This window comes from Homarus americanus, unplaced genomic scaffold, assembly GCF_018991925.1.
Source record: "Homarus americanus isolate GMGI-L3 unplaced genomic scaffold, GMGI_Hamer_2.0 scaffold40143, whole genome shotgun sequence".
NCBI lineage: Eukaryota > Metazoa > Arthropoda > Malacostraca > Decapoda > Nephropidae > Homarus > Homarus americanus.
This window is the reverse complement of record NW_024724591.1, coordinates 1-10,777: the sequence shown is the minus strand read 5'-3', so window position 1 is coordinate 10,777 and position 10,777 is coordinate 1. Positions and strand designations below refer to the sequence as shown.

At 37.7% G+C, this 10,777-nt stretch overlaps 1 protein-coding gene across 1 annotated transcript; it reads right to left on the bottom strand.

The window, feature by feature from the left end:
* Positions 1–293: 293 nt before the first annotated feature.
* On the bottom strand, positions 294–10,576 carry LOC121864453 (inner centromere protein A-like). The gene is made up of 5 exons (XM_042363479.1): positions 10,193–10,576; positions 9,808–10,009; positions 5,770–5,894; positions 1,072–1,195; positions 294–741 (listed from the first exon to the last, which is right to left on the bottom strand). Exons 1-5 carry the CDS (start codon positions 10,546–10,548, stop codon positions 415–417), a joined length of 1,134 nt encoding a protein of 377 aa, XP_042219413.1. The 5' UTR covers positions 10,549–10,576; the 3' UTR covers positions 294–414.
* Between the last annotated feature and the right edge of the window lie 201 nt (positions 10,577–10,777).

The following is a 10,777-nucleotide window of genomic DNA, read 5'->3' as shown; positions in this document are numbered from 1 at the left end:
AAAGGCAATCCCTCAAGTTTTGCCATACAGCATGGGTAATATTCTTTGTGTGAATGAGTCAGTGTACTTCATCATGTTGAAGGAGACTAACAGTATGATATGTTTATGCTGCTGCCAACTCAACCTCAGTGGAAAGGCAAGACAGTGCTAATTACCACAATTATCAGTGCATTAGAAACTTAGTTTCACTTATGTTGCTGGAAAGACATCAAACAATAGCAGATAATCCAAGATGAAAATGTAAATAAATTAATTAATCTAGAACTTGAGTCTACATCATGCAAACTTTAATTGCCATTGTTTGCACTTTCAACCTGCCTTACTATGGAACAAAAATACCGAGGGAGGTTGTACAATATAACTACTGCAATGTGTCTGATACAACAATCTATAAGTATGTAACCATTACATATTCTATTCATAAAATCCCAAACAATAGGAAAAAATTAATATCCAAATTTTAAACTTACTCATAGCCCAGGGAGGAATTTTCCTCTTAGGAGCACTGTCCTCATCAGTTGAGTCATCACTCTCAATATCATTTATATCATAATTATTAATATTTTTCTTATATTTCTTGGAGTTTGGTGTAATGTCATAACTATCTTTGTTTTTCCCAGTAGAACTTGACTGAGACGGTCCAGTAGTTTTGGAAAATGTGGTATTAAGACCATTTTCCTTGTTATCACTTAAAGTGAATGTATGATTTAGTCCAGTTTCCTTGTTATCAGCTAGTGCAATCTGTAGGAAAATTACAGTGTGAGATATATAATCATAAGATGAATAAAAGCATTACAACATAATAATCAACAAAATACAATAGAGAATGCTGACAAACTAACCTGAGCACTGAAGCTACAGGTTCATGTGGAAAGTGGACATGAAGATGTTACTAAGGAGCTAAGAAATAATAAATTTGAGAAAAGGATTAGAGGAATACTGATGGAATACAGGCATAATAACACATTAAACAGAACTGAGCAAAAGATGATGTTATCTAAAGGAAGTTCTGCATTAATTACCAATTGTTAAATAATGCAGCAAAAGGAAAATAAGTACTTTAGTTTTTACCTTTTTAACTGCTGAGCTTGTCAATTTAGCTTGTTGTAACTCAGCAATGCGCTGTGCTTCAAGCAATTTAAGGTATTCTAACTCCTTTTTCTCACGGGCGATGCGTTCTACCTCAGCAATTTTTCTACAAAAGAAAATTTTTCTGATATACTACAGTTTCTTCAATAACTAATAAAGCAGAATAAATTAATCATGACTTCACTGGTGCAATTAAAAACAAAAACATCAATGGAATTTTTTTTTTTAGATTTTTTTACGTGGCTTAATTAACCTACCTGTCATATTAAATATATACCGTATATATAGTGTACTATATGTATTTGTAGTACAAGCTTAAGTCTCTCATGGTTAAACATATATGGTATTATTGTTAATAATAAGAAGCATCCAATACAATATGTTGTTAAAGATTATCTAAATACAGTAGAAGTCCAAAAATCCGGACTGCTTGGGGATTGGGTCAGTCCAGATTTTCGGATTTTCCGGATTCTCAGGCAGTACTTTTAAAATTCAAATTTAAGGAGGAATAAAGAAGAGATGAACAGATACATTTTGATAGTTTATTCATTAGCAAATATAGCATGCTTCATTTATCAAAATGAGCAGTTTTAAAGAAAAAGCTGTGAATTCTAGAATTTTATTCTTTGCCTTTTTTATATCATAAATTGTAGACTTTACAATGTTGTATGTTTCCATTAGAACAGTATTGCTCACACCACGTTCTATTTTAATTATTTAAAGTTTGTCACCCAATTTCAACGTGTTTTTCTTTCTCTTCACACAACGGAGTTTATCTACTTCAGGAGCCATTATTATGGGCTTTGTAAATGGAAAGAGTAGGACTCAAAATTACATACGTTGTCACAGTTTGATTGCTCGTTTTAAAGTGGCGATCGCTTGTTGTCGCTGTGCAGCTGTGGCGCTCACGCATGCGCACATACACACAAAAGCCAGCTAAAAAAAAAAAAAAAAAAAAAGTTTGAGTTTTCGAAAAGTCCGGATTCTCGGGTGGTCCGGATTTCTGGCATCCGGATTTTTGGACTTTTACTGTATATTAATAGTTTTTTTTATTATTCTTAAGAGGAAATACTGAGTGTTTAACTTAGTGTGGATGTACGTACAACCACCTCAAAAAGCCTGTCTCTCCTTCCAAACGAATCAGAATCGAAACTAAACAAATAATTTAGCACCAGCTGTGATGAGATCATGCGCTACATCTACCACCGAGTATTGATTATAATGTCCCTTACATGAAGATGTTATACACATTCCCTCTAAAATTTTGTTCTGATTGTAATAGACCAAAAATATTGAGAGAGAGAGAGAGGGAGAAAATTACACTTTCTTTTTCATTGGTGTTGTTACCCTGAACCTATCTCTCTCTCTCCAGGCAAAGATGGCATGTTATTGACGTTTTCAAGGACAAAGGGTAATGGTACAATACAAAACAACACTGCAGAAACACATTTTATTAGCCAAGCATCTTTAGCCTGCAAAAAGGTCACATTATTATACATCCATGGTATCCCTCCCAACCCCCTGGTCGGGGATAATCATATTTTTCTTTTATGGCCCAAACACCCCAAAATGACACTTGAAAATCTGCCTCGTTTAAAGGTGCTGCGAGACATTTAAATCCAGGGCTGGTGCAGTATTCCCAAACCTCTACTCGCTTCCAGTGCTGTCACAGTACTACTGGTTTGTCTTGCAGCCACATATATACATAATGATCACACACACACACACTGTAGGAGGGAGGGAGGTAGGTAGGTAGGGAGGGAGGGAGGTAGGGAGGGAGGGAGGGAGCAATGTAGGTGGAAGGCATGTGAGAGAGGGAACAGGGTGGGATGGAGGTAGCAGTATGGGAGGGAGGGAGGGAGCTAGTGTAGGAGGGAGGAAGGGGTGTGGGTGGATGTAACTATACAGTGGGACGGACTGGTAGGGGTAGGTGAAATGGAGGGAGTACTGGACGTTCCTGGAGATGAAGAGGACACCAACCCTCTCTCCTCTACTTGCTGTTTATCAGTGTTGTTTTCCTCTTGTTCAAACACATAGTCTTAGTCACTATCATTATCATCACGTTCAATATCCCTATCAATGCATGCCTCTGTCAATCTATACTCATCTTCACCCCTACCAAATAATTTAGAGTATGTCTCAACCTGATTGAGTGACCGGTTACGTTCACATGCCATGGCTATCGAGAGACTACTGTGTAGTCCCAGGGCCTTGACTGTGAGGAGAGATGGGAGGGTGGGGCCCCCTGGGGAGAGATGGGAGGGGGGGGGAACATTTACACAAACAGATTATGGTAGCTAGACTCAATTTCAAAGGTGCGGGAAAAGCAGATTTGGAAAACGTTCTAATACGTGACTGACCAGAGATAATAATATCGGTGATCACGTAATTGAACGTTAATGACCAGTTATGGGTTAAAATAAGCATAGAATATTGATTCACCATGGGTGTAAAAAATTCACTTACTGTAAAGACACACCGACACAAATGTTGTTAATAATTACTAAACTTTGTGATTGTGTGTATAAAATGTGTGAATGAGTAGGAGGCATTACGAAAAAATTTTTGACACAGTATCGACACTACCACACAACGCAACAGATCAAAGCAGACAGAGAGAACTCTTTCGCATGGCCTGGTGTATGAATACACAGCAAAAACAATTAACTATGCAGCCTGCTCACATAGCTTGAGCCACCAAGCACCAGAGATGACACACACCTCCAGCATGTTCCTTATTTTGCTCCTGAAAAGTTAAATATCATCATACATAGAAAACAAAACTCCATTATGAAAACACATATGGCCTCCACCCAAAAAATCCCACCAAGCACATTATATATGCAATAATGCACAGCCACACATTAATCCTTTATCATGCCTAAAATAAACCAAATTAAATGACAGTAACCAGCAGAAATATTCCATTAAATTGGAAATGAAGAGAGATGCAGGCATAATTAACGACCATTAAAGAGGAACAAAATTTACAGCATAATCAGCCGAGTCTTGGGGTCAGAAGTCCATAGCTGGTAACAGCATCGTACCTGGCATCTCTGCCAAGCACTACTTCTGACAGAGGAATACAGTACGAGTGCAGCAGCTAGTTAGCTTGTGCAGTTTGAAACAAATTTACTGTAGCATATTGAAATTATTTCTTTCAATTTTCTAATTCGCTTTGCGGATAAGCAAGGTATGCTTTGCGAATACAGATACTGAACTAAGTATAGAATATGCCTGTTAAAATATAAATTGCGAATAAGTGGGGTCATGATTAACGTTTCAATTGAAAAGTGCAATAAAAGCCATTATGCTTGAGATAAGACATACAAATATTATAAAGCACATACGACCCAAATGATATCTTATTGTCCACCACCAGCAAAACTTCGCCCAGCAGCGGGGAATGTATGGAACAGCTTCACTCCCTGTTTTTACTTAAAATTTGAATTATCTCTCTAATTTTATGAATTTACACACCCTCACAGATGAGTCACAGACATGAGGGCTCGGAGCAGTATAGTCACCTCTCACTTTACACGGATTTAATTAGCATGTTCTTAAAATAACACTAGCATTAAGTTAACACCAATTTTTAAATAACACAGTTTTCAAAAGAGTCCCATTGCGCCAGGCAGCATAGTTCTACATCTCATTGCTTTCCTACTTTACAAAAAAGGAAAGAGTAACAATCACCTTAACCTCAGCCATCAACATATGGTAACTCGAAAGTTCCCACTTCTCCCCATTCACCTGCTCTGTCATCTGATTCAAATGACTAACTCCCCCAGTAACCCCCACCTCTCCTCCACCACTAGTTCCTGCATGCCATCTCAGCCATCATTCAATGTTTACGTTCACACAAATTTTCATTTAAAATCTATTTTCTTACTACTGTATTATTAGATTTGCTTCTATTATTGTATTATTATTGTTAATATATTTTTGTAAAAAAAACATACTGAAGGAAATAGATCCACAAATTAAAGTTTTTAGGGAGCGCTTCCCCTAACCCCCGCCATTTCCTTTATTTATGGGATAATTAGGTTTGATTTACACGGTCATTCTCAAGAACGTAACTACCATATAAATTGAGAGATGGCTGTACACAGCTTGTTCCAAAATGAGCAATCCTCAGTGAAGTGAGAGGTGCACCAGGCGAGCAAAACTGAGGTACTTGGATGTGCATTAATAAAAGCAACCAGTGGAGTTATGGTCTCCAGTTTGTGCAGTGGGCAATGAATAAAATGTACGGTACCATGAAACCACCAAAATGGTACCTTACCAGCTGTGTTTCCTATGGAAGAAAGTGCTTACAAGATAAGCACAAAAACTGTAATTGAAAACACACTTGCTTGACACCAGATAGGGTTATTGCACTACAATGGTATTAAATAAGGTGATATTCCCCAGAAATAACTTGGTATTCAGAAATTTTCCCACACAGAGTACCTGTGGAGATCCATCAATTAAAAGGTGCCACTGTAGAAGTAGCTGTCTAACATAGCAGGGCTCTCATTTGATAGACAGTCTTCATTGCAACAGAGCCTGTTATAGCCATAAATCATGTGGTGGGGAATGGGGGAAAATGAAAATTCTCCCAATAATGGACAGAGCTTGTATGGATTAGTTTGGTACAGTATTGGCAGGGTTTACTGTAATTTTATTTAATACACTTACCGTTTCCTTTCTTCCTCTTGACGACGGCGTTGCTCTGCCAGATATAATAGTTTTTCCTCCTCATTTTGCTTTTCTTCTTCCTTTAATTTCCTTGACTCCTCTTCCTGTTTCCTTCGTTCTTCTTCCTGGTTTCATAAATTAGAAATGGAGTCACAATCATTTTAAAGAAAAAATACACAGAAAGATGAAGTGTATGTAACCTGACTTTTAATATACTGTAAACCCTCGATAACTCGGAATTTTATACAACTCGGCATGGATATGTTCTCGGAATGGTTTCTTTTTTTTTTACGGGGATTAGCCCACCCGGGCACAGGTCACTTGACCCACATCAGGGCCTGGGGCAAAAGATATACAGTGACCCCTCGCTTAACTTAACACCTCGGCAACGACTTCATTAATCTAACTGCGTTTTCCATATGATCTTCAATTCGTTAATCTAGTACCGCTAACGTAACTTCTCATGCTACCAACCTAATTCTCAATACAGCTTGCACTGACCGGCAACCAGCTTAGTATCAGTCCTAATATTAATTCCGTTCTAGGCTTAAATTTCTTACTATTTTTTAAATATCGGTTTACTATTCAATAATTTTAAAAGTTTAATATTCAATTTTTAGTCATTTTAACAATTATTGAACATAATTGAAGGTAAAGTGACTAGTTTAATGCGCGGCATCCAGCCTCTTAACACAGCAAACAGGAGTTAGTCTCTCTCTGTTTTCACTGGAGGTAACATCTTGCTTGAGACTCTTCAACTAAATGCTTTTTTCTGTGTTTCCAAGCAAATTATTGGTCATTTTGAAATATATTTTATATATTGACAATATATAATGCAGTGCAGCATTGATTTAAAGAAAATAATCTTGAATTAAACCAGAGAGCTAAAATTTTATGGGTGAAATGGCACCATGGGGTGACTTCTCTTCCACCCCAATGCCTTCTCTTCTTCCTTCTCCTCCACCCCCATTCTAAATCCCATCATCATCATCATCATCCAGGAGCCTTCTACATACACACCTCAAAGTAAGTGAACTTTTCTACCATTTTTTTTGAATTTAGGAAATTTTCGGTGAGCTGGAACCAATTACCCAAAAACCCATTGAAACAATGGCTCGTTATCGAACGCTTCATTAACTAACGACCTTCTGGAACGGATTGAGTTCGTTAACCGAGGCCATGAATAATAATAATAATAATAATAATAATAATAATAATAATAATAATAATAATAATAATATAATAATAATAATAATAATTACTTCATTAATAATAATAATAATAATAATACTACTACTACTTACTACTACTACTACTACTAATAATAATAATAATAATAATAATAATAATAATACACAGGTAATACAACACTGGTCTACAAAAAAATATTTTTTTTTCTGGCATGAAACCTTTTAACTGTTTTTTTTTACTAACTTTAAGGTGCTGAATCCAAATCTGATCTCAGATTTGCTCCATCACGTAACGTGCCAGAATTTACTGAGCTACCAGAGATTGAGGATATAGACCGGAATTCACCTGTTTCTACTGATGAAGATGAAGAGACTGATTTTTTCAAGCCATCTGGTGAAGATTGTGAAAAGCCAACGTTGTTTACTCAGCCAGAATTGAATGATCTGGTCAGAGATCTAAATTTGCCAAAACAGTCTGCTGAATTGTTAGCTTCCAGGCTTCAAGAGAAACGACTCTTAAAACCTGGCACGAGTGTCTCCTTTTATCGCAACAGAGAAGAGCAACTGCGGAAGTACTTTCATTCATATGACCAGCTTGTTTTTGTAATGATGTAGAAGGACTTCTTCTCTCCATGGGACTACCAGCATATGATAGTAAGGATTGGAGACTTTTTATTGACAGTTCTAAAAGGAGCTTGAAATGTGTTCTTCTTCATAACGGAAACAAGTATGGTTCAATTCCAATCGGACATTCTGTACAAATTAAAGAAGAGTATGAAACATTAAGACTGTTCTAGAGAGGTTGCAATACCATGCTCATGAATGGTTAATTTGTGTGGACTTGAAAATGGTAAACTTTCTATTGGGCCAGCAAGGAGGGTACACAAAATACCCCTGTTTTCTGTGCTACTGGGACAGCAGGGCTACAGCAGACCATTGGGTGAAAAAGAATTGGCCACCAAGACATAGTTTGATGCCTGGTGACAAGAATATCATTAACGATCCTCTGGTTGACAGGAAAAACATTGTCCTTCCTCCTCTGCACATAAAACTTGGGATCATGAAGCAATTCGTCAAGGCTCTTGATCATAGTGGAGAGTGTTTCAGATATATATGCTCAACCTTTCCAAGTCTTAGCGACGAGAAGAAAAAGGCAGGGATTTTTGATGGACCTCAAATAAGAACACTACTCAGAGATCCACACTTCCTTGCAACAATGACTGAGGCACAGGCAAGAACTTGGAATGCTTTCTCTAATGTGGTGCAGAACTTCTTAGGGAACAAGAAAGCGGACAACTATCAAGAAATTGTGGAAGAGCTGCTCTGGAGTTGACAAGCACTTGGATGCAGAATGAGTATCAAGGTTCACTACTTACACAGTCACTTGGACGAGTTTCCAGAAAATCTGGGAGAAGTGAGCGAGGAGCAAGGGGAGCGCTTTCATCAAGACATTAAAGTAATGGAAGAACGTTACCAAGGTCGATGGGACTCGAACATGATGGCGGACTACTGCTGGAGTTTGATGAGAGACATTCCAGAAGCTGTACATAAGAGATCGGCCAAAAAGAGGAAGTTTATGTAACTGTAACTTGATCTAAATACTTGCACTATTTCTACCGTACATTAATTGTTTTTTTCACCCTTCAATGTTACATTTAAATATTATATGTGCATTAACTTTCCAATTTGATATTAACAATTTTTGGTTATAGAAAAATACAAATTATAATGCTGAAAAAATTTATGTATACATGTTTAAACCGTCAATTTTGATCCAAAAGTTTACGTTTCCCAGCAAAAGTGCAATATGGTATATCTCAAAAACCTGATGTGATAGACAAAAACCAAAGTCATATTTGGATTCTACACCCCAAATTTACTTAAAATCCGTTTAAAAACCTTGTGCCAGAAAAATTGCGTTGACCGGTGTAATTAATTAAAATTAATAAAAATTTTAATAAACAAAATAACAGTAATAATAATAAATAACCGTAAATAGTAAAAAAAAAAAATCAAGAGTGAGAAACGACATACATTATGTATATTGTGTTGTCAACAGCAAAAATCTCGGCATATCTGGTAGCCTGTGTCACCTACCATACCTCTGTGTCACCTACCATGCCTGTGTCTCACCTACCATGCCTGTGTGTCACCTACCATACCTCTGTGTCACCTACCATGCCTGTGTGTCACCTACCATACCTCTGTGTCACCTACCATGCCTGTGTGTCACCTACCATGCCTGTGTGTCACCTACCATACCTCTGTGTCACCTACCATGCCTGTGTGTCACCTACCATGCCTGTGTGTCACCTACCATGCCTGTGTGTCACCTACCATGCCTGTGTGTCACCTACCATGCCTGTGTGTCACCTACCATACCTCTGTGTCACCTACCATGAATCTGTGTTACCTACCACACCTGTGTCACCTACCATGCCTGTGTCACCTACCATGCCTGTGTCACCTACCATGCCTGTGTCACCTACCATGCCTGTCACCTACCATGCCTGTGTCACCTACCATGCCTGTGTCACCTACCATACCTCTGTGTCACCTACCATACCTCTGTGTCACCTACAATGATGCTCCATTCTTCGCCTGCAGTGCTGGTAAGTGTTACTTTTTGTATATTTAGTAATTACCTGTACACACACACATATGGGTCGATGATTTTTGTATGAAGGGGGAAAGGCCTCGATAAGTCAGAATCTGGTATACCTCAGCAAGGCCAGAGCCCAGATGTGCTGATTTATCGAGGGTTTACTGTATAGTAAATATATACGAGAGTTTTAAATTCAACGCAACTATGAATAATTTAATTTCCAAGGTTACTGCTTAAACCTACCTGTTCTTTAATCTTCTTAACTCTAGCCTCTTCTGCACGTCTCTTAGCAAGAAGTTGCTGCTTTCTGTGCTGCTGCTGCTGTTCTCTTAGTCGCTCCTCTCTGTTCTTTCTATCTCTGTCTTGTTGTTTCTTTGCTTCTATAGCCTTACGCTCTCTTTCTTCACGAGCTTCCTGTACCCGCTTCATCCTTTCCTCGTTGCGTCTGTTATAAAATAATAATTGAATAAAATTAATGACAATTCATACAAGATTCATTAAACCACCCAACACCTTGTTCTCCCATTATTCATGCAACAATCCATTTGACACTCAGATAAAACTTGAATTATGAATCCTAAGAACAGCTCTGACTTTCATATTTCTAGATATTTATCTCCTGACCAACCTTTTCTGCCCCTCTGCTTTCAATTTTAATAATTCTTCTTTCTTTTTTATCGTCTCATCCTCTCGATCCCTCTTCTTTTGCAGTCCTGTTTGTCGCTTCTCCTCACGTGATGGCTTTGCTGGTTGTATTTTGATGAATGATGTTATTCCAGTAACTATGTTCGTTGGGTATTTAGCTTCATTTGGGTCACCAAATTTCTGTAATAAAACATGATTAAACTTCAAAACTTGATTATGAAGAATGAAAATATTAATAATAATAATACAGTAAAAAGAATTTGAAAAATACAAACATACACTGGCAAATATAGTATGAAAGTCACAGGAGTTTGTAATCTTTATTTTAGGCAAAATCATAGCAAACTTGGGGTTTTGTGAAGCAGTTCAGAACCTCTTTATTTTAGGCAAAATCATAGCAAACTTGGGGTTTTGTGAAGCAGTTCAGAACCTAACCCCCGTGATGACAAGGTTTCTATAGCACTGTTCGTCACTCATTTCACACAATTGTGGGCGGAGCCTCTGGACGACCACTTGGTAGCGGGGAGGGAGAGAGAGAGACAGGGAGAGAGAGAGAGAGAGAGAGAGA

Bases quoted from the DNA above. Each gene is read 5' to 3' on its own strand.
- LOC121864453 (XM_042363479.1), bottom strand. From the start codon at position 10,548: ATGATTTTGCCTAAAATAAAGATTACAAACTCCTGTGACTTTCATACT. The intron at 5,895-9,807 runs GTAGGTTTAAGC...TTATGAAACCAG, and splicing joins TTAAGAAGATTAAAGAACAG to GAAGAAGAACGAAGGAAACA. The intron at 742-1,071 runs GTAAAAACTAAA...ATTTTCCTACAG, and splicing joins CAAGCTCAGCAGTTAAAAAG to ATTGCACTAGCTGATAACAA.